The sequence below is a fragment of the Meriones unguiculatus genome, chromosome 1 (assembly GCF_030254825.1).
Source record: "Meriones unguiculatus strain TT.TT164.6M chromosome 1, Bangor_MerUng_6.1, whole genome shotgun sequence".
Taxonomy (NCBI): Eukaryota; Metazoa; Chordata; class Mammalia; order Rodentia; family Muridae; genus Meriones; species Meriones unguiculatus.
This window is the reverse complement of record NC_083349.1, coordinates 29,650,295-29,674,409: the sequence shown is the minus strand read 5'-3', so window position 1 is coordinate 29,674,409 and position 24,115 is coordinate 29,650,295. Positions and strand designations below refer to the sequence as shown.

At 39.9% G+C, this 24,115-nt stretch overlaps 1 protein-coding gene across 5 annotated transcripts in view; it reads right to left on the bottom strand.

Moving 5' to 3' along the window:
• Positions 1-4,837: 4,837 nt before the first annotated feature.
• Positions 4,838-24,115, bottom strand: part of LOC110564603 (membrane-spanning 4-domains subfamily A member 4D-like) — a 33,106-nt gene continuing 13,828 nt past the window's right edge. Inside the window, exons 1-7 of one of the 5 annotated variants that reach the window (XM_060386814.1) lie at positions 18,704-18,860; positions 15,977-16,031; positions 13,298-13,423; positions 10,777-10,833; positions 9,100-9,222; positions 7,025-7,126; positions 5,453-6,250 (exon numbers count right to left, since the gene is read on the bottom strand). In XM_060386814.1, the coding sequence (XP_060242797.1) occupies positions 6,062-6,250; positions 7,025-7,126; positions 9,100-9,222; positions 10,777-10,833; positions 13,298-13,423; positions 15,977-16,015 (636 nt within the window). In that variant the 5' untranslated portion in view covers positions 16,016-16,031; positions 18,704-18,860 and the 3' untranslated portion in view covers positions 5,453-6,061. Of the gene's footprint in view, positions 5,429-5,451; positions 6,251-7,024; positions 7,127-9,099; positions 9,223-10,776; positions 10,834-13,297; positions 13,424-15,976; positions 16,032-18,703; positions 18,861-24,115 lie in introns of those variants that run through there. The other 4 variants (XM_060386821.1, XM_060386819.1, XM_060386812.1 and 1 more) reach the window with 4 other exon arrangements.

Below are 24,115 nucleotides of genomic sequence, written 5' to 3'. Positions count from 1 at the left end.
AGTTTGGTAATGTTCCTTCTGTTTCTATTTTGTGGAATAGTTTGAAGAGAATTGGAGTTAGCTCTTCTTTGAACGTCTGGTAGAATTTTGCACTGAAACCATCTTGCCTTGGGTTGTTTTTGGAAGGGAGACTTTTGATGACTGCTTAAATTTCCTTGGGGGATATAGGACTATTCAGTCTTTCTACCTGATCTGGATTTAATTTTGGTAAGTGGAATCTATCAAGGAAATTTCCCATTTCATTTAAATTTTCAAATTTTGTGGCATATAGGCTTTTGTAGTAAGACCTAATGATTGTTTGGATTTCCTCTGTGTCTGTTGTTATGTCCCCCTTTTCATTTCTGATTTTGCTGATTTGGACAGTTTCTCTCTGCCCTTTTGTTAGTTTGGCTAAGGGCTTGTCTATCTTGTTGATTTTCGAAAAGAACCAGTTCTTGGTTTCATTGATTCTTTGAACTGTTTTATTTGTTTCTAATTTATTGATTTCTGCCCTGAGCTTGAATATTTCCAGCCGTCTACTCCTCTTGGGTGTGTCTGCTTCTTTCCCCCCCCCCCCCAGGGCTTTCAGGTAAGCTATTAAGTTGCATGTATGAGATATTTCAAATTTCTTCTTGAGGGCACTTAGTGCTACAAACTTTCCTCTTTTCACTGCTTTCATTGTGTCCCATAAGTTTGGGTATGTTGTGCCTTCATTTTCGTTGAATTCTAGGAAATCTTTAATTTCTTTATTTCTTCCCTAACCCAGCTGTCATTGAGTAGCAAGTTGTTCAGTTTCCATGTATGTGTAGGACTTTTGCTATTTCTGTGGTTGTTGAGGTCCAGATAGGATACAAGGGATTATTTCAATCTTGTATCTGCTGAGGCTTGCTTTGTAACCAGCTATATGCTCTATTTTGGAGAATGTTCTATGAGGTGCTGACAAGAAGGTATACTCTTTTGAATTTGGGTGAAAAGTTTTGTAGACCTCTATTAGGTCCATTTGATTTTGGGTCTCTGTAAGTGCTCTTATTTTCCTGTTTAGCTTCTGTCTGCATGGTATGTCCCTTGGTGAGAATGGAGTGTTGAAGTCTCTCACTATTAAGGTGTTGGAATTGATGTGTGATTTCAGGTTTAATAATGTTTCATTTACAAATGTAGGCTTTTTTGTATTTGGGGCATATATATTCAAAATTGTGATGTCCTCCTGTTTCCTTTGACGAGAATGAAGTGTCCCTCCTCATCTTTTTTGATTAATTTTGGTTGAAAGTTTATTTTATTAGATTTTAGGATAGCTACCCTAGGTTATTTTCTGAGTCCATTTACTTGAAAAACATTTTTTCCAGCCCTTTACTCTGAGGTAGTGTTTATCTTAGTTGCAGAGGTGTATTTCTTGGATGCAGCAGAATGTTGGATCCTGTTTATGCAACCCTTCTGTTAGTCTCTGTCTTTTTATTGGAGAGTTGAGTCCATTGATGTTGATAGATAATAGTGACCAATGAATGTTAGTTCCTTTTGTTGTGGAGTTGGTGGTCTTACTGTGATTCTCTGGCACTGTAGGCTGGCTCTGCTGAGGAGGCGGGAGGCTTGAAAAGGGGAAGTGCAAGCTGTTCAAACGTTCACCACTCTAGTCCCCAGAGAAGTCCGTGGGTGACCTGAATCTAAATGGTCTCAGCTCATGTGATGTCCCCTCTCATTCAGGAAGCCTCAGTGTCAATTTTCTGGCTTCAGTTGCCCCTCCACTCACCAATTTTGGAGTTTCAGATCCTCTGCCTCTCAGATATGGTGTGTGCTGGTCGCCGCCCTCTTGAATCCCCTCCCATAGCTATTTTACATTCTTTCTCTCAGGAAAACAATGCTTGAGGCAGTAAAATCATCTTGTTACAAATGATTTTCTTTTCCAATTAACAAAATATGGTTTTGCTATTTCTTTAAGTCTTTATGAAATTTAATGGGATAGATTTCTGTTCTTATCTACCTTTTCTTGTGTTTTCTGAATAGTACAAAGAGACACCTCTGTAAGCTGATGTGTCATTAGTTCCATGGGACTTTGTCATAAATACTAGAGAGTAAACTGTGTCCACCTTGACCTGACCATGCGTTCCTCTTGTCTGAGCAGTTTATCATCTGGAATTCTGTCCATAATCACAGAGACAAGTCAACAAAGGCATTGGCGAGTACAAGAGCCATAACCCAGAACTGATGAACATGAGACCCAGAGCAGACAAGTCAGGGCTAAGCGTTCCATATTGAAAGTTACAAGCTAAGCTTACAGTGATTACTTGTTCTATTTGTAAGCTGATTCTGGGTTCTTCTTATCCCTGTAGAGAGTAAATTCTTCCTATCACAGTGATCAAAATCATAGTGTGCCTGATCCTGAGAAGAGTGACAAGGAATCTTATGTAAAAATACTGCTTTCTTATGATGCCAATGCATAGGCAACAGTTTTTGATGATTAATCTTGATCATCAGCTTGACTGGATTGAGAAGCACCTACCTGACTAATAAAACATACCACTGGAGCTGTTCTACTTTCAAAATGATTTGGCTCTATTTTCTAAGATAAAGACCCAGGTGGAATAAAAAGGAAAAAACGAAATGTGCCTAACAACAGATATCCTCTCACTAGGCTTCCTGACCACCATGTTGTGAGCTGCTCTGCTCTGCCACATGTGTCCCTAAATGGCTGGCTGAACCTCTGAAACTGAGCCAAATATATATATTTTTTTGCTTGAGTTGTTTGTGTGAGGGATTTTGTCATGGCAGCAGAAAGTATAACATAAAAGCTTTCAAATTTTACTCTTTGGTAGTGAGGCTAATGTCCTTATTGTTAAGGAGTTGTGTTTGTTGTGAATATACTACATAATCTCACCACTTAAAAGCTGTGAGAATTCCCATACAAAAATGATCATGTGAGAATCATCATTCATCTGTGTCTCTGTAAATGTAACGTTTCTGCTGGAACTGAGTATACATTTTTCAACTGAGAAGCAGAATATTTGAATTCTAAAAGTCTCAGTAGTTGTTTTAGCTAAGAATACCTCTTTACCTATTTATAACTTTTTTTTTTTTTCAAAAGAAATCTGAAGTCATGGGGAGAAGAAAGATGGACTACAGAAAGAAGCTTTTAAAATCTGTAAAGATTCTCCCAGTCCTCAGTCAACTCACGTTCCTCGAAGTGTTGATTCAGGAAGTCATGGGAGAGAATGCAATGTAATGCCAGAGTTTAGGGATTTGGTTAGTAAGAGCTGACTGAGCCAGTCCCCCAAATACACAAGAGTATTAATTATTTTTCCATTGTTGTGGTACAATACCATGACTAAAATTAACTGAGAATATACATATTCTCTAAATACCATAAGGCTCATGAAAGATGCTTACCCTATGCTGAAGAAGGTTCTTTTTATACAGTGACTGGAGACTATAAAAGAATGCCAGCTAGAGTAAACCTAGTTTGTTCTAAGAGCAGACATACTGTCAGCATCCTGATTGCAACTGTTGTTCAAAGCATCCAAGAAATTGATTTTAGTCAATTTGTGGAAAGTGGCATCCAAAAGCTCCAAGCTCTGAGTGAGTTATACAATCTGTCTAAAATATAAGTGGCCTGAAATTAAATCCCAGTCAGAGCAATACAGGTGCACCCTGGAAATGCCTACCTATCACCATAGTTTTCAGACAGGTCTTAGCTCAATTTTCATTTTCTATAAGTTGAAGAAGAAAGAAATCTACTATTGAGAAAAGTTTATCATTTTTCTAATACCATAATGTCATAGAGATACAATCCCACGTGAATATTGCAGTTGAGTAATCAAGAACAATGAGAGGCCAAGGACCTCTGGCACTGAGGCCTCAAGTTACCAACATCTAGTCCCACTCTGTTTCTTTCTGCCTCACCCTGTTTCCCCAAATGACAATATCCATAGTCACATGTCTAGAATCCTGTCTACCACCATCTCCACATAGTCCTAGTTATAGTCAACCATAAGAACTTCCAGACACCAAAGCCTACCTGACCCCGAGAACAAGGCCTCCACACTCACCTTTGGGTGTATGAGATTCTGAGAGAGGTAGTGTGTAAGGAATGAAGTTCTCCACCCACGTTTTCTGTGTGGTTGAGGCGTCCATGGGTAGGGGATGGGAAAGGAGTGTTATTCTGAGTACATGTGTGAGGTGAAGGGAGTGAAGTGAGCTGAGCAAAGCTCAGCTAAGGCCTGAGAAATGGACTGTGGGAAGGGCCATGGGGCGGAAAGACATCAATACCTGTAGATGTCACATGGCTGCTTGGTAATACGCAAATAATCTAAACCGTGTCATGTCAAACCAACGCGGGATCTAGACTTATTCTGTAATGTACAATAACTATGAACACATGTTTAGAATAAATTTATCTAAAAATTTACTGACAATTTTTTTTTTCTGGGAAATTTAGCCTGATAGCAACGTCTTTGAATTTTCTTTAATCAGAAAGGTGACGTGAACTTTCAACTGGAAGTTGGTGTAACCTTCAAAGCCAACCTTTAGTGACTTGGTTATACAAGTCAGGCCTCGTATATGAAAGGGCTCGGCAATCTCTCAAAAAGATGGCACCGCTTGGGAACTAAGTGTTCAAACATGTGAGCTTGTAGGGGACACGGCAGATTCAATCCACAGCAAGAAGGAATTGCTTTTTTAGGTCATATATATTATGCACATGTATATGTGTATGTATATTCTCTATACTCTTTATATCTATACTACACATAAACTCTACATACACAGAGATGCACTATAGATATAGATATAGATGTAGATATATGCCTTTGTATATATAAGTATAGTATATATGTATGTATATGTGGGTACTTAGGGATCAGTACTCAGATTTCAGTTACTTCTCTTTATTGTAATTTTCACCACATCAATTAAAGTACACACTGTGTTGTTATGTAACACACATGCACAAGAGATCATAGGCTGCCATAGTAACTTAACATACCTATTGTCTTACATAATAATGCATCTTTTTATGAGCATGAGCAGCTAAATCTACTTATTTAGTAAAAGCCTCAAAAAAAATATGAACTGCAGTCTTCACTCTTTGGAGAGCTTATTTCACTAACACATTTTTTTTTTCAGTTTGTATTCAAAATCTTTGCCAATTCAATACCCCTTGCTCATACAATGAGTGGAATATGGTAAAGTGTTATTGACCTAGTAAATGCTTAATGTATCTATTAATAGCATGTCTGTTATTCTGTCCAAAAGCCAGTGCAAAGAAGCGCTAATTTTCCAGAGAAACAAATAATGAGAACATGATTCTGAAATCACACACACACAGTCGAAATTAGACTCGTTCTCCGGTGGGGTTCTTGTATAGATTTTCTGGAGCCGTTTTTCCTCAGTATTCTGGTGGTGCCAATGGTTAAGGTAGCATTGTTGTCATACCAGGATTTGGTGATTGAATTACAACAACCTGTGAAATGAATCCAAATATCATTGAGTTACCCAGTATACTCAGAGCTTCTTTTCCTTATACCATAATGTCACTTTTACTAGTGTCTACATTGTCTTTACTGAGTTGAACCACATATCACCGTGGGGTGGGGGAAGATGAGTGTCTCGGGAGCTGCTTGGATCAGGCATTGTACTCCTAGGACACTCATTCTGTGGCAGAGCTTGACCAGAGGAGCTGATATCTGCAGCTGCATCTTAGAGCATCAGTCTTCCATGAGAATTACTTGAACAAAGGAGTTATGGGAAAAAAATGACAATGATATTCCTTCCAACTAGTTTGTTCCTGCTGATAGCAGCACATCCAGACCTTGTCATGGAGGCCGTGAACAAATTCTGCATATAGGACGGTGGCCCAGAATGGCAGAAGTATCGTAATACTTGGGAACATTCTTTCTTCCCAAACTCAGGTGACGTGGGGCAGCAGGAGAATGACGATGTGATACACGAGCAACACATGCACCAAAGCGCTGCTTTCCCGGTTAACACAGGAGGTCGGCAGGAACAGCATTGCTCAGTTCTGGGGAGCAGGTGACAGCTCTCACTAGCTTCTTTCCCTGCTTGCAGCGTTGAGGACACACCTGCCATATCGTTCTCATGGTCTCCTGCCTGGCCTTTTTATCTGCCTAAGTCTGTCACTTTTTATATCTACCTGACCTTCCTCCTCGCTTTTCAGGAGCATCTTCAAGCAGTCCTCCACTGAAAGTTTCTGATAAACAGTGGCCCTGTCACCTCCATGAGCACGGTTTAGGCAGGAGAATGGGGGCTGGAATGGAGGAATGGACTGGGGAAAATGAGGCTGGATTTGATTAAAACACATTATATGCAGGTATGGCATTCTCAAACAATAAAAGAGGTTAGCACATGAAAGAAACCAGCACATGGAGGAAGAGTCTAAATCCTTCTACACCTGGTCTTCACCTGAAAAACAGCATGCTGCGTAGGGATCTGGGGCAGTGAGTCTTCCAGGCACAAACAAAAGAGGCAGGGTATGCAGGATCCTAAAGAGGGTGCTACCTTCTGTGGCTGCACACCTTTTCACGCTCTTTCTAAACCTCCCCAGCCCACTTCTTGTCTTGGAAATGCTGTTCTTTTCTTCATACACTGTCTCTGCTTCTAACGCTGGGTCTCTGGGTCCTTTGCTCTTCAGCACAGGGATCTGGAATTCGGGAACCTCTGAACTCAGAGCTGTGGCTTGGCACTCCTGAAAGTATTTCCCCAACTTTCTCTCCACCTCTGCTCTGCATGGAGGCTGCAGGTATTTTCAGATTGTCTGTCCTATTTTTTTCCTCTTTCACAAACTGACATAACCGTGTCCCTGAGCTTCCTTCTGAGTCTGTTTCTAAACTCTTTTATTAATAAAATCATGAACCCCAAAGGGAACCTCAGTTTCCCTGGTAACAGAGCTGAGCAGAGGACCCAGCTAAGCTGTTGATGGTCTTGACTTGAGAAAGTTAAAGGAGACAATGAAAATGTGTCCTTATAACCTACTAGATTCCTGCAACTGGTTCTGGGGCAATAGACCTACTGACATCCTCCTGAAGGGAGTGCCACTCACCTCCCTGCTGTTACAACAGGTTACTTTACATCCAAAGGCCGAGACAGACACCGCAATGCAGAATTCTAGCAAATTTAAAACGAGCATCAAGGAATCTATACCCTAGAAACAGATTCATACAAGGAATGTGAGAGATGGATATTACAAGTTTGAAATATGCACACACATGCACGTACACACACACACACACACACACACACACACACACACACACACAACCAAGGCTAACATGTCAAAGAGAAAAAAAAGGCTCTGGCAAGGGGTTTGGAAATCAGCTTTTGATACAGTCCAGCCCTTATACAATTTATTGGTCTCCTAAAGGTCACTTATTTTCTCACTGTTTTACTAATAAAAAATGATCAGTGACCCCTTGCCCCAAGGGGTCACCGTGCTCTGGTGCTTGACATCTCATGTGGAGAAAACAATAGCACTACTGCATATGTAAAGAGGTTGTGTTTCTAACCAAGCCCCAGAACGGGGAGATCCTAGTTTGCTGTGGGAACAAAGGTTGTTTATTAGGTAATATAAGCAGAATATCTTGGCCTGTGCAGGGACTCTAAGTTATTGTAACATTTTCACAAGATGATGAGTAATCAAAGTCCAAGAGAATGGGGGTGCTTCAGTATTTGCCTTGAAAACAGAGGACAGAATGATGAGCCAAGAAAAGTAGACAGAAAGTGGAAACACAAAAGCCAAGAGAATTACTTTCCCCTAAATCGCCCAGGGAGGACAACAGCTCTGCCAACATTTTGATTTTATGCAGTGAGACTGGTTTTGATCTTCTGTCACCCTGCAATAAAATACATCTGGATTGTGCACTAACTTGGTAGCGATTGTCACAGATATGGCATAGCACTGGAGTGCTGAGTACCACGCTCTTTAGTAGTGTTCAGAGCATGTGGGTTTGCCTGTATCTTCACCAAACCACAGACCAAAACAGAGGAACAAAGGGCACATTGTTCTAAATTCTTCCTTCTTGATGGTGCCTAGAATTGCTGGTTTAAATATCCTGTGTTTTTTCTTTCAGGGATCAGAGATGATCCCTCTGCTGTGAATTAGTCAAATGACCGGGAGCTGGGCACATGAGACATACTAGTTCATAGGCCCTGGGAATATTTGAATTTGTTGTTGCTATCCTTGCTCCTGCCTCAACAGATCCAATAGTGTCTCTGTGCAGGTGTTGTGTCAGGCACAAATAGAGAACAGCAAGTAGAAGATATGGTAGTCTTAATCTGAGCAATGTGACCATCTAGATAGGTAGGTTGAGATCCTCTGAGGATTAGAGGGTACTGATGTTAGGTCTGCACGCTTCATCTTCCCCCTTACAAGCATCCAATCACTCTCCATGATCCATAAGCAACACAGAACATATCATTTAACTTACATAAATCAGTACAGGCTGAGCCAAATGGTAGTTTACAACCATTATCCCAACATTGAGAGGAGAGAGTGGTTTTTAATCTAAGGGTAGCCAACACTCCCGTCTCCAGAAATATCAAACAAACATCCAAAGTGAAAATAGCAACAAAAGCAAAACAAAGGTAGAGTTTTGACCTAAGAAGCATATATATATGTGTGTGTATATATGTATATGTATTATATATACTACTTTAACCTGTAGGAATTGTTCTTTTTCTAGGTCACTTTGGCTGATCTTTGGCAATTTCATGTGGCTTGTTCTGATGGTTCCAGGTAGCAGGCACTCTAATTTGTTCTTTGTTACAAAGAGTGCACTCTTTTAAACCTGTTTTGTAAAATGATATGCTACACAGTATATCTTTTTCTCCCAAGAGGATTGGAGCCTCCCACCGTTAGGAACTTGGCTTTATTTTCGGTCTCCCTAGGGTACCTACTTAAGATCTGACATGGTATACTGGCCCCTATATTTGAGAACTAGCCACATTAGTGGTTTTCAATGAGATGTCACCTGATCCCTAAGTAAATACTACCCTACTTCTTTACTTTTTCCAACTTCCCGAAGTGATTCTAGAATCAGAGTGTCGATTGTTGCTTTTGCAAGAGCCCATGAGCCCTTGCCCCCACCAGGGCATCCCATCAGCAGAGGAAGCACTTACTGTTTCAACTTCATTTTTAAGAAAGGGAGAACGCAAACCCAAAATCACACTGATGACACCCATTATGCTTGCGGCTGCAGCCAGCACAGCGCTGATGGTGTTGAAAACTAGACTGATGGTGACCTAGAAAGGAATGGGAGTCAATGAATTCCACAGCATCCTTGGTATAGCCCCTCCAATATTCAAAGCACATGATGACCTTATTAATGCAATTCTTCCTCTTTTTGCCAAAAGTAGACTCTATGTCTTCCCTTACAGTAGCTTTATTTCTAATCCCTTGCCAACATAAAAACACAGTACTGTTATTCCTAAGACTAAATTCTCCAGATAAATCTCAAGGCCACATGATGCTCTTCAAATTTCCTGGAAAAAAATTTCAAAATCTTTGACACATTATCTGTAAAGTCCCATCAGTCGCTTTCCACCAAACTCTGCTTCAAATGCTTGATTGTTCCCCTTGTGTAAATGCTGGAGCCACTCATGGCCATGACCCTCTTGCCTATTTCCCTCCATGTGATAGATCTGGCTTCCCAATTTTCTTCTCATGGTTCACTTAAATAAGCTTTTTTTTAAAAGTATTTATTCATTTTACATCCCAATCAAAGTCCCCTCCCTCCTTGTTTCCACTATCCCTTCTCCTCTGCTCCTCAGAGAAGGAGACCCACCTACCTACCCATGCCAGCATATGAAGTTGCATGAGGACTGAGTGCTTCCTCTTTCCCTGTGGACTGGTGAGGTAGCCCGGCCCGAGCAAAGTGATCAAAAAGAAGACTTTATTGTGAGAAGTGAAAATACTCAGGAAACTGAAAGTTTGCCTCATCTAAAGCATGAGGTACATTGTAGGGGTCAGAGTTGGTTAAAGATGCTGAGGAGGCAGACAGGATTCTGGGTTGAGAAAGGTCATCTTGATGGTGCTACAGAAGTTGATGTTTGCCTGTTGCCATTAGTGAAATTTAAATGAATTTTTAGTTAATGAAATAATTGTTGAATTCTTGGTTATTGCCTTTCATCAGATTTGTGACAGAGATCTTGTTGTAAATGTCTTTTTTAAATTGTTTATTGCTTTATGTGTATGAATGTTTTGTCTGCATGTATATGTAGCATGTGCGTGCCTGGTGCCTGCCTAAGTCAGAAGAGCACTTCAGATCCCATGGAACTGAAGTTATGGATGTCTGTGAGACACCAAGTGGGTGCTTGGGGCAAAGTCTGGGTCCTCTGTAACAGCGACAAGTGCTTGTAACCTCTGAGAGATCTCTCTAGCCTCTGTAAACAAATTTTTTTTAAATCTATTATTTTGAATACATCTGTAGAAGCTATTGTAATCTGTAAGTCAATGATTTTTCTCTTTTTTGCCACAGCATATATTTGGGTGTCATTATCACGGGCTTGATCTGTAGCTTCAAGGTTCTTCTATGTAAAGTCCACTTGATATTTCTTTCCCAGAATTCACTGCACCAGCTCCAAGATTCTCCCAGCAACTGCCTTGACATGGTATCTAGTCAGTTGCGATGAAACCCACTATGAGCCAGTAGCTCAGATACACTTTTGAAAGTCAGGTCTTTTCAAACTAATAGCCGCGGCTTCAGAAAAATAGAATGAACCCCCTTTACATTCTAGCAGTATGCATATTTGATAAAATTGTTCTCTTTTGATAGCAAAATAAGACAAAATACATACCAGGCGCTTTGTAGGTTTCATTCCTGCTGAAATTGACAGGGATCCTGAAATTATGAACTGGTCATAAGAGAAAGCATCCACGTTAAAAATCTTTAAACAGTTATTATAAATCACAGCATACCAAAACTTACTTCTAAATCAACCGAGTCTCTGAAAGGGAGCAATCGTCTAAAAACCTGCCCTATTCAGTTGTCATCTACTTTCCCCTCAGCCACCAGAGCAGAGAGTAAAAGTAAAGTGAGCCCATGGAGGAATCATTAAGGCTTGTTTGTAACAGATTATTGATTCATTTATTTTGGATTTTTCAGACAAGATTCTGGTTGGCTGGAAGCTAGCTACATAAGTCAGGCTAGGCTTGTTCTTGAAGTGATTCTCCTGCTCATGCCTCCGAGGAAAGGGATTACAGGTGGGAGCCCCCGAGTATGGCTCAAAATTGTAATATTTCTTCTATGCCTTTAGTGTAGAGGAATAAGTCATGTCCCTCTTTGGTGTAATTTTACTTCTTAAAGATCGATGGCTCGAATGCTAATCTTTCTAACAACACTGATAAAGCTGTCTGACATCTCCTATTCCAGGGAAGTTTATTTTATAGTCAGGCTATTTTGAATTGAGATTAGATTTCATAGACCTGAAGACAAATTGAGAACTTTTTGAATTTTAGGTTATCAGTTTCTTTTGCATACTTTTATCGAAGTTTTTTAAAGAAAAAGATGCAACTGTCAACCTACCAAAATTGTTTAAGAGCAATGAAGACTAAAGCGCCCCAATCCTTTTGACAAGATTTTGCCCACATGACCCTAAACTGAAGAAGTTAACCAAACAAAAACAGAAAAAAAATATCCTTGTTGAAAAATGCATATTGGAAACTATAAATAAATTAGTGAAAAAATTAATTTCTACAGTAGATGATGACTAGATTATTGTAGCTCATTTGGGTCTACCAATTTGGGAAATATTTTCATTTTATTCTAAACAACCGCCATCAACTAGATTTAATTGAACTCTTCACACTATCCAGCTAAAGACATGGATGCCAGTATTTGCTTCCTAAATTTTATTTTAGGAGGTTTAAAAGGTAATGGTGACATCAGTAGGATCACATCACTGAAACTAAAATGAAGATGTAGATGTAAGTCTGGGGAGAAGGGTGCAAGTAGATTGCTTCCCATGCATGCCTGAGCCCTTCAGTTCCACCCTCCATCATGAACTATGGGTGTTATTTTCCAGGATGCTATTGAGTAGTAAATAGTTATTGAAGCAGAAAGCCACAATGAGGAAATATATGAGATTTGGAGTCTTCATTCATGGACTGAATGCATCCTGAGTAAATTAACCTTCCCTAGTCTCATTTTTTTTTTCTTCAGTGATACAATGATGAAGGCAAAATCTCTCAGGAGTTGTCATGATTGGTTGAGGTGGAACATTACATACAAAACAATTAGTAATGTGCTCAGATTATAATGCAGTGGAAGCTATTACTGGTATTACTGGCGGTATCATCATTATCATCATCATCATCATTGGTATTGTTATTGGCATGTCTTCAAATCTTAAACACCTGTTATAAAATAGGAAGGAAAAATTAAAGGACCAGGTCTACAAAATAACTAAATTTTCTCATTATCAAGTTTATCATTAAATGGAAACCTTACAACACTTGAATGGGACTCTCAAGTGTAAAATAGCCAGGTTTGTGCATTTTATTTTCTACTTGTCAGTTCATAATACATAGGTAAGAAAATATTTGACATTTTATACTTAATTGACACTCTGAATTAAAAAAATAACCCTCTTAGCTTTTATTATAGAGAAAACTTTTTTAACTTTTAAAAATTCTTATTTAATTTTTTTGGCTAGTTATTTTATTAAAAAATTGAAACAAAACTTGTCTACAGTTTCCTATTCTCTTAAGCATTTATTGAGATTGGTTAGCTAGATGCTCTTAGTCACCTACTCAGCTTTGTCTCCTTGTAATTGCTAACAACACCCTCCCTCATTTCATTAATTTTTTTATGAGCTTCAAAGTTTAGTGATCCCTTCCCAGCTGGAGAAGTGAATTTCAATTCTTCAAGTTAAGGACAGCAAGACAATTATCCTTGGTTTGAGAATATGCTTGTGAAAGTCTTAGGAGCAGTGAAACAGATATGTCAACAAGTCAAATTGCTGTCATGAAGATGTGGTGACATTCTTGTACCACCAAATAACCATTCCTAAGAATGACTAGCCATAGACTCCCGAGGAAATCAGTTGTGTCAAGGTTTAAGTAACTCTTGGGGGAGTGCATGACTACATGCTGTCACAATATATCCTAAGTGACATTTTAAATAATCAGTCCACCTCATTTACATGAATGGTATGTTGATATTGCAGCATGAACAAGGAAAAGCCGAATAAGGTTTAAGTATGTTGTGCTCAACCTCATAGACTGCTTGAAAGCATTGAGAGAAGGTTCCACCCAGAGTTAGTATAGTCTCAACAGGGTGTTATTACCTCCAGTCACATAAGTTGGTATGTTACTCACCATCAGTGGCCCCCAAGCTGGGGCCGCTAAGATCAATGAAATGGCTGGTTCACGATGATCGAATGGTATGTTGATCATTATTATTCCTATGCTCAGGTTTATGAGAGCAATCATAACTTGTACAGCCTAGACACCAGAAAGTAAAGCATTATCCACCACAAAACTATGTCCATGGAAAGTCCTATCAAAGCACTAAGTTACCTCCGCCTCCACGTTTAATATTAACAGATAACTTTTGAAATACTTTTTTGTCAATTGTCTTCATACATATACAGATAGCATGCACTAACTTATAATTCATCCCTTGGAAACACACACACACACACACACACACACACTTCAGTAATTTCACAGTTAGTGGAATTTGTGAGATTCTTTCCAGAGGTGCTTTTACGATACCCATGGTGCATCTTTACCACTGTTGTCATCCTTTGTCACATGCTCACATAAGAAAGACTCAGGAATTAGGAAAAAATTATTCCAGCAAGAAACAATTTGGAGAAATATAATTATATTCAGAACAAGGAAAAAATGAACAGCATACATAATCTTCTTTGGGGGCTTGGCGTATGAGCAAGCACTGTGAATATGGTGAGTAAAAAAAAAAATGGTGAAATTCTATTATAATTACCCCTATAATAAAGGCTCAAACAAAATGAGAACAAATTATGAAGATGTATGGGAAGAAATAAGAGCAGTGCATAGAGGTAGAAGGAATAGGGCTATACGGAAATATTGGAAAAGACACATTTACATATTTATTTTCATATGTGTGTATATGTAAGGATAACATTTAAAGAAAATCTTCATGAATTTGAAAGAAAGAGTTAAAACACGGTGGGCTAGTGGAAGGAAAAGGAGGAGGGAAAAGGTGTAGCCACATATTAATTAATTTCTTAAAATGAAAAATGACATCTCAGATGAGTTAGTTCCCTATACTTTTCATTTGGTGGGAACAAAAAATGTCAAGAATTTGCTCCCGAGGAAAAAACAAATATGCAATGAAAATCACTAGAATTGAAAACAGAGTCACTGGGAAAAAAAATAAACTACAAAACCTAAGGCTTATTTCTTCTGATACTCTGCCATGCTTGCATATAGGAGCCTAACGTAACTGTCTCTGAGAGGATTCATCTAGCAGCTGATGGAAGCAGATGCAGAGACCCACAGCCGAACATTAGGCTGAGCTCCAGGAATCTTACAGAAGAATTGGGGGAAGGATTGAGGGAGCTGGGAGGGTCAGGGACCTTACAAGAAGACCTACAGTGTCCACTAACCTGGGCCCACGAAGGTTCACAGAGACTGACCCACCACCAGTGAGCATGCATGGGCTGGACCTAGGACCCCTATACAGATGTAGCAGATGCGTACCTTGTTTTTCTTGTGGGTTCCCTGACTATTGCAGTAGAGCTGCCTCTGATTCTGTCACCTGCCTTTGGATCCCTTTTTCCTAGTTGGGCTGCCTTGTCAGTGAGAGAGGACATGCTTAGCCCTGCTGCTACTTGATGTGCCAGGGTGGGTTGGTGCCACGTTGGAGCCTCCCCGTCTCCGCAGAGGAAAAACTGGGGTGAGGGGTAGTGAGGGTAACACTGGGGGAAGAGGAGAGAGGGAGTGCTGCGATAAGAATGGAAAGTGAATAAATAAATAAATTAATGGGAAAAGATAGATAAAAATCTATTACTTGCTAGCCAAGCTCACTGAGAAGACAAGTAGTTAATTCTACCAAAAATCATTCAGGGGATAGCACTTGTGGGAAACCCGAGAAGAGGCCAACCAATTCAACAACAGAGGAAAGACAGAAATGCCTGAGAAGACCATGTAGCAAACCTCAGAAAAAGAAATACCACTGTGAATAGTCTTATGTCTTAAGCTAGAATAATTTGAGAGGAATTGATATTGCTTGTTATTATGATTTTTCTTAATTAATATTTAAAGGGATTAATAGGCCACAATGAACTAAGCCTGAAGACTGGAGAGTGTGTATACCTTTATCTTCCCTTCAATTTGACTGTACGTGTAAAACTGCTCTCAATTTAAAAATTCTTATTGATATATCTAAGATACACATATTCCATGTTAAAAATGGTCATGAAAAATGACCACTCTTCACAATTTGTAAGATTTAGAACTGTGAGGTAGAAAAGAAACATGTCTGTCTGATGACAACCTCCCAGTGGTTAGAAGCTTGGCCCCGTTAGTATCTTCTGCATTTGGTGACCTTTAACCTGCCTAGGATGTTACTCTTTGAAGTTCTCTATTGCTTGGGAGCATTCTCCTGCAGACAGAGGTAAATGGGGGATAGAGGATTTCTCATCATCACAGTAGCAGGCTAAAGAAAGGCACTGGAAATGTGCAGGAGCACTATGGGTTTGTCCCAGGGGCAGGCCTGGGGCTGGACCACAGTGCGGCTTGCACAGCTTTTTCTTTGCCATGAGTTAGATATGATCATCTTGGATGATCCACAGCCTAGAACATACCTGACATCTCTGTTTTAAAAATAAACTGCAGGTCTGATGTGATAGACAAACATACCGATTTTCAAATGATATATTAGAAAATCGAATGCTAGTGCCCCTGGGAGGTGTTCATGTACCACGAGGCTAGTGGAACACAGCTTTTTTAAAAAAATCATTTAGATATTTATAGTATCATTCTCTCTAAGATTCAAAGATGTCTTACCCCAAGGACTTTGGGTTCCCCCTTCAAGAATTCCTCCATGGCAGCAGAAACAGTGCTGAAATATAAATGAAAATTTGGATCAACTCCTGGAAATGGCTCAGTGCTAGGCTCCTGATTCCTGTGGCATCATCGTCATCATCATCATCATCATCTAGCTTAGATAAGATACAAAAACAGTTTCAAACCCTTGGTAAGAGAAGCTCTTCCATTTCTATTTCCTCAGCCTTATTTTGAATGCTCACACTTTTCTTTCTACAGCCACAAATATTTTGGACTTCATTTTTTCAAATCAGTAGTTGGAGCATTTGCACAAGTTGGCTTCATTTTCGCGAGGTGTTCCCCCACTTCTTTATCTGCTCCCACAACGAAGAAACCCATCACATCTGGGAACTCTCCTCCCACAGTCTCTGGCTTCCAGCAGATACAACTCTCTCCTGCCTGTGAACTACTCCACCTACAATGCAAGGGAGGATTCAATCAGTCTCTATTTCTTTCCTTTCATGTCCCAGAAGGCAAAGGTATTCTTAAGGAAACCCAAGGCAAAGGGTTTAGTCCACTGGAAAGCACAACTTATGATTAATATTATTATTCTTTTTACAAAGAGCCTCTGCCATGCATCTCAGAAATACCTTTAGACCTCTGTGATAATCTGACATCCTCAGTTGTCTACTATCCTTCCCCTCCTGAGTCACAATTACTAAAGAGGAAGGTAGAAGCAATTCTCTTGTGTCTGTATGGAAGCATCGCCTGTCAATAAAAAGATAATGTCCTGTTAGCCGAGACAGGAAACGAGGTAGGGGTTCTGGAGAGAGGGAGGAGATTTCTGGGAGTTAGTCATGGGTAGAGGAGTCGACCTGTGATTCTGAAAAAGGTGGACTTATGAAACTGAGCAGATGTAGCCAGCCACATAGCAGAACTTAGGATAGGTCAAACGGGATATATGAGCAAGTCAGGGAACAGGCCCAGCTATATCCGGCTAGGCATTTGTCAATATATTTAAGCCTCAGAGTTGTTGTTTTCAGGGGCTGGAGTGTCGAAGGAAAATATGCTTTTACAGAGGAAACATAAAAAGAGGAGTCTAGAGGACAAAGAGTGAGTCTTTTTTTTCAAACTGAAAATACAGACAGTAAAAAGCTAAATCCCAACGGTTTGTTGGTAATTAATGATGATACAAAAATAAAATTTGAACAGGGAAGAGCATGGCCTAAGATCCGATAATCTGGGGGCTGAAGAGATGGCTCTTCAGTGTTGAAGAACTTGAACCAGAAGACCCAGGTTCAATTCGTGGCCCTTACATGGCAGCTCAAGACCATCTATAACCCTAATTCCTGGGTATCCTACAGCCCTCTGGTGTCATTGGGGACCAGGCATGAATGTGGCCCAAACACATACATGCAGACAAAACACCTGTACACATAAAAGGTCCAATATCTGGATGTCTTTCTAAAGTTTTTATTAAGGGGTAAATTTCTGGTTATTAGCATTCTCTGGATTACTGGGGCTTCGCCTTAGAAAGAGTGCGTTGGGCACAACTGTCCCCAAACTTCTGTCTGATCTTCACGCTGCTGAGAGTCTTTCCCATATCTTCTCTCATGAACATCTGCATCAGCAGCTTCAGCTCCTGGCCTGTGTGTCTCCCAATAAAGCCAACAATGCTTTGGGACCTAGTCCAGATCGCAGTCCATCTCAGGAGCAGACTAAGCATGTTAGGCTGGGGGCTCAGCCTCCATCCTATGCATCTCCACCAAATATGCATGGAGCAGAGATTGTCTTAACTGGTGGATTGTTGAAATAATATGTAGGAGACGAAGATTAATATTATGACAGAAGATTTTAAGAGTGTGTTTGAAATGATTAGTCAATAATTTAAATATTGCTTTCAGGTTTTTGATACCCAGGGAGTAGAGAAAAAATAGAAATTAAAATAACTTCATATGATGCCCAGTTGGGGCCTTCTTAAAGCCTTTATCTCTTCTTTTCTTTTACATATGTTGTTTATTTTACTGTTGACAATTTAATACCTGAGTACTGTATTTACATCATTTTCACCCCAGCCTCCTCTCCCATCAACTTTTCCCCTCTTCTCACACTCCCTTTCATAATCATGACCCCTTTTTATTTAATTATTATTGGTATATATGCATATGATTACACATACACAGTTGGCTCCATATACATATTTTGCTCATATGTATATGTGTTTAAGGATGAGCTCTTAGGATTGGATAATTCATCAGGGAGCTTGTTGCTGGAGAAGACTGTTTCTTCCTCTCTAGTAACCAGTAATTGCCTATAGTTTTTTTTTTTTTTTTCAATCTAAGGGTGAACATGGCAAGATACGCTCAAGAATACAATAGTGGCACTTATATCTTGGAGGTAACCAAGAATTGCCTAAATGATCTATAACAATATTTAATAAGAGAATATTTATTCCTGGTACCGTACATCTAACCACCTGCCTGTGGCTGGTGAGGTCATAGACCCTGGAGGAAAATATATTGCTGCCACTTTGCCAACCTTTTGTCTTTTCCTTGTCTTATTCTTTGCATCAAAATCTGCCTCTTAAGGTGCATTTAAATGTGTACACTACCCCAATCCAGAACACTAGTGTGTATAAGGAAAGGTGATTTCCTTGTTCTCATTTTTTCCATCTGGATGTCCTATATTTGTCTAGTAAATTAAAACCCATCATGCTGAAAGGCTAGAGAGGCAAATCCCTGCACCTACCTCCTTCCAGGCTGCAGTGCTGCTGTCGGTGTCTGCGGAGGGCCAGGCTCTGGGAAGGCACCTCAGAGTGTTTGTTCAGCGCTAGAGACCACCCCACACCCAGCACCTCACTCGGCTTAAATGTGCATGTTTCTCCTAGCATCTCTGTAGATTATAAAGGCTGTGGTATCAACTTCTGAAAAAAAAACAGCTACTTCCTATTTTTTATGGAAAGACTTAACTAACTTTCGATTCCTCAACCAGAGTGTATATATTTATTGTGAAATATACTCAAAAAAGGTGGCACTCAATAATAGGTTTTTTTTTTTTTCACAAGAAAATAATATTGTTTATTGTGGTGATAAGTTTGAAGATTTACTTTTGGAAAACTCTGTCAAAGGAATATAAACAAAATTCTATACTATATAAACATGTATGACCCATTATTTTGTATAGTAACTATTAATAAAAGCAAAATCAAAACCAAACAAAGAAGACATACCAAAATATACAATTTTAAAGACAATACACTCTGACTAATTTAATTTACATGGCCTTTCAAAATCTGTTTGCAAAATTTACACATTGCTGTTAATTGTTTTTTTATTTTTTTAAAAAATTCTTTATTAATTACACTTTATTCACTTTGTTTCCCTTTTGTGGTTCCCTCCCTCCTCCCATCCCAATCCCTCCCTTCCTCCACCCTCTGCCTGCATGCCCCTCCCCAAGTCCACTGATAGGGAAGGTCTTCCTCTCCTTCCTTCTGATTCTAGTCAATTAGGTCTCATCAGGAGTGGCTGTATTGTCTTCTGTGGCCTGGTAAGGCTGCTCCCCCCTCAGAGGGAGGTAATTAAAGAGCAGGCCAATCAGTTCATGTCAGAGACAGTCCCTGTTCCCATTACTATGGAACCCAGTTGGATACTGAACTGCCATGGGCTACATCTGTGCAGGGGTCTTAGGTTATCTCCATGCATAGTCCTTGGTTGGAGTATCATTCTCAGGAAAGACCCCTGTGCTCAGATTTTTTGGTTCTGTCCATGTTTGTAGCAGCCTTATTTGTAATAGCCAGAAGCTGGAAACAGCCCAGATGCCCCTAAGTGGAGGAATGGATGCACAAATTGTGGTATATCTACACAAGTGTTTTGTTTTGTTTTCTAGAGAACTGTATATAGAGAGTTTAAATGTGTTAAGTATGCATGAAACTCCGCTCTTGGAGACTCACCATGAGAGCATCATCCTTGCATAGCAACGATGAATACAGTGCTTTTCTGGGTCTCGGAAGCATCTAGAAAAGGCCTATCCTCTAAAACAAACTCAACCATAGTCATTTATTGCATGTTCTTGTTAGTCTAAGTTTCCTCACATAAAATCAAAAGTCTTCCTATTACTTTGATGAACTCTTTGATGCTGAGTGATTATAAAGAAAGGGGATTTATTTAACTCATTATGTGGGGGCATAACCAAAAGCATGACCACAGAAACTGACAGCTCTTGTGAGGGTTATCTGGCTGAGTCACAATGTAAAAGGTCAAATGCTGGAAATGAGAGAGGTTACTACTGCATGGCAAAGAGAGAGAGTGAGCAAGGCCCAAGGTTCCCTTGATATCACAATTTATCCTAATAGTCATCACAGCTGTGCTGACTTCCAAAGCACAGGTTTCCAGAGCAGCTGCAGAGCCAGGGAACCAAGTTCAGGGTCTGGAATCCATCAAGCTATTCTTATCTGGAATTTAGATTCTGTTCTTTCTCCAGGGTGATACAGTCTGGTCTGCACACACAGTATGAGACTCTGGAGAATGCCAGGTGCCCAGTTGTTTGGGGGAAGAGTAGTGCTATAACTCTGACATTGGCTGAAATATCAGATCCAAGCATGCCTATGGAAGCAGAGGCAGGATCCACGGAGAGATGGATGAAATTGTAATTTAGGTTCTGGATCTCACAGGGCATGGAGTCAGCTGGAGACCCAGTTGTTGAAACACCACTCAGCAATGACCCTGGAGCTTGTGTTAGCTGGGCCTAGAGGCAGGGAGGGGTTCAGAAATGTCTCCACACACTGGGGAAGCAGAGTACTCTGTAACAGAGAGCCCACGAGACTATTCTGGTGGCAGCAAGGCAGGAAGCCCTTGTAGTCTGGTCTAGAGAGTAGCGTCACACATATCAGCCAAATTCCAGCTTTTCAGAAGTAAAAGCTATGTCAGAACAAGTCCTTGAAGGAGCAACTTTTTGCTTCAGTCAAGGCTATCTCTCGTTCACATACTTTCAGAGACTCGTGACTTGCCTTTTCTGCAAGGCAAGAAAATTAAGAATTAAGAATCCAATGTGCAATGCCAAATTCGCACAGCCCTAGGAAGAAGACTGCCATTTCTCTGAGTGACAGAACACCATGCCATCTCAATCTAGGAAATGTGACTTTTGGTGTGACCAACATTTCATTTCTGCACACAAATATATCATCTATATGAGTGGATTAAAATGGTAATAAAATGCCACCTAACTTAAAAAAAATATCCAGGACAGATGAATTCACAACATAGTTATACCAGACTTTTGAAGAAGAGCTACAGCCCATCAATCCTTCTTAAACTATTTAAAACAAACAGACATAAAACAAAAAGCTACAAACAGTGTTGGGGACCCTTCAAGAGGAACAGCTTTAGAACTCTTGGAATGTGGCCCAACTGATAGCAGAACTGTGATGGGTGAACCTTGAAAAGGCAAAGCTCCAAGTACTACTTGTCCTGAGGACTTTATGCTGTTGTGGAGTTTTGCTCTGCTCATTACCTTTGTGGTCATTAAGTTCTCTCATAATCCATGGGTTGTATGAAAACTCTAAAGGGGCTTCCAGCCCCTCACTGGGCAGTGTCATTGCACTTACAATCGTAGTGACTGATCTTTTTTAAGTATTACTGCTGGAGCAGATTAATAATCCAACCAACACCCTTAGAAAGAATTTAGAGCCAGGTGTGGAGGGGAACTCCTTTCATACCAGCACTTTGGAGGCAGAGGGAGGAGGATCTTTTGAGTTCCAGACCTAAAAAAATCTAAAAACTGAGTCTGTGAGAGCCAGGGTTGTTACACAGAGAAACATCGTCTCCAAAAAACCAGCAAATCCGGAAAAGAAAAGGAATTTGGGGATGTGGATTGTTAGTAAAGTTAGGTTAAAATGTTTTTGTTTAGTAGCCTTGACTTAGGGAATCCTGGAGAACAATTTGAAAAGTTGTTAAAAAGTTATTAAATTTGAAAATTCATAAAGTCACACTCTTGATAACTGAGGGAGGGATTTTTTTGAGGTCAGGGAATATGAAGACTGGCAGCCTGCAATCTGCTTTCAGTTTCCTCTTCCCCGTAAGTCAGCTTGTGTGATCCTGAGGAACTGCTCAGCTCAGCGTGACCCACCCCAGTGCATGCTCTCCCCTGAGATTCACACTTCTCCTGTCCTTGGTGCTTCTGCTAGATCTGGAGAAGCTTTCAAAGATGTGGTAGAATGTTTGTTTTACAATTTGGGGAATGCCAACGGCTTAAAAAAAAAACAAACAAACAATGATCCTGTTTATCACTCTAAGGCTTTTAAAAAACGGTGTTTGGGTTTCAATGCCTCATACTCCATTAATAGTCCCTATATTCCCCAAGCACAGGCTATTGTAGAGAGTATATCTAACTTTAAGGACTCAAATATTTAAGTTACAAAATAAAGGTTACAAATATTTATCTCATCATATTTTAAATCATGCTTTATATGTTAATAATCATAAAATGTAACAGGAAAAAGTATAAGTCTTTTTAAAAAAATTAAAAATAGTTCAGGTCAGAGATAGTCCCTGTTCCCATTACGATGGAACCCACTTGGACACTGAACTGTCATGGGCTACGTCTGTGCAGGGGTTCTAGGTTATCTCCATGAATGGTCCTTGGTTGGAGTATCAGTCTCAGAAAAGACCCCTCTGCCCAGGATTTTTTTGGTTCTGTTACTATCTTTGTGGAGCTCCTGTCCTATCCAGGTCTTACTATTTCCCACTTCTTTCATAAGATTCCCTGCACTCTGCTCAAAGGTTGACCATAACTCTCAGCATCTGCTTTGATACACTACAGGGCAGAGCCTTTCAGAGGTCTTCTGTGTCAGGCTCCTGTCCTGTTCCCCGTTTTCCCCTTCCTCTGATGTCCATCCTCTTTCCCTTTCTGGACAGGGATTGAGCATTTTAGCCAGAGTCCTCCTTCTTGATTAGTTTCTTTAGGTGTACAGATTTTAGTAGGTTTATCCTATATTATATGTCTAATATCCACTTATGAGTGAGTATATACCATGTGTGTCTTTCTGCTTCTGGGATACCTCACTCAGGATGATCTTTTCTGAAATGATTGGCCTGCTCTTTGATCACCTCCTCCTAAGGGGGGGGGGGCTGTCTTACCAGGCCACAGAGGAAGACAATGCAGCCAGTCCTGAAGAGACCTGATAGACTAGGATCAGAAGGAAGCAGAGCAAGACCTCCCCTATCAGTGGACTTGGGGAGGGGCATGGGTGGAGAAGGGGAAGAGAGGGTAGGATTGGGAGGGGAGGAGGGAGGTGTTCACAGGGGAGGGATACAAAGTGCATAAAGTGTAATTAATAAAAAAAATTAAAAAAATAAAAAATGTTTTAAATTAAAAAAAAATTAAAAATAAAATTTACAAACAGGTCTTTCACCTGCTTGGTTAGAGTCACCACAAGGTACTTTATGTTATTAGTGGCTATTATGAAGCATGTTATTTCCCTGATTTCTTTCTCAACACTTTTGTCTTTGGTATACAAGAGGGCTTCTGATATTTTTGAGTTGATTTTGTATCCAGCCACTTTGCTGAAGGTGTTTATCAACTGAAGGGATTCTCTGGTTGATTTTTTTGGGATCACTCAGGTATACTATCATATCATCTTCGAATAGTGACACTTTGACCTCTTCCTTTCTGATTTGTATGCCCTTGATCTCCTTTACTTGTCTTATTGCTCTAGCTAAGACTTCAAGTACTATGTTGAATAGATATGGAGACAGTGGGCAGCCTTGCCTTGTCCCTGATTTCAGTGGAGTTGATTTAAGTTTCTCTCTATTGAGTTTGATGTTGGCTATAAAGCTTCCTTTATATTGCCTTTATTATGTTTAGGTATGTGGCTTGTATCCCTGATTTCTCCAAGACTTTAAACATGAATGGGTGTTGGATTTTGTCAAATGCTTTTTTGGCATATAAGGAGATGATCATGTGGTTTTTCTCCTTCAGTTTGTTTATATGGTGGATTATATTGATGGATTTCCATATATTGAACCACCCCTGCATGCCTGGGATGAAGCCTACTTGGTCATGGTGGATGATATCTTTTATGTGTTCTTGTATTTGGTTTGCAAGTATTTTATTGAGTATTTTTGCGCCAATGTTCATAAGAGAGATAGGTCTGAAGTTCTCTTT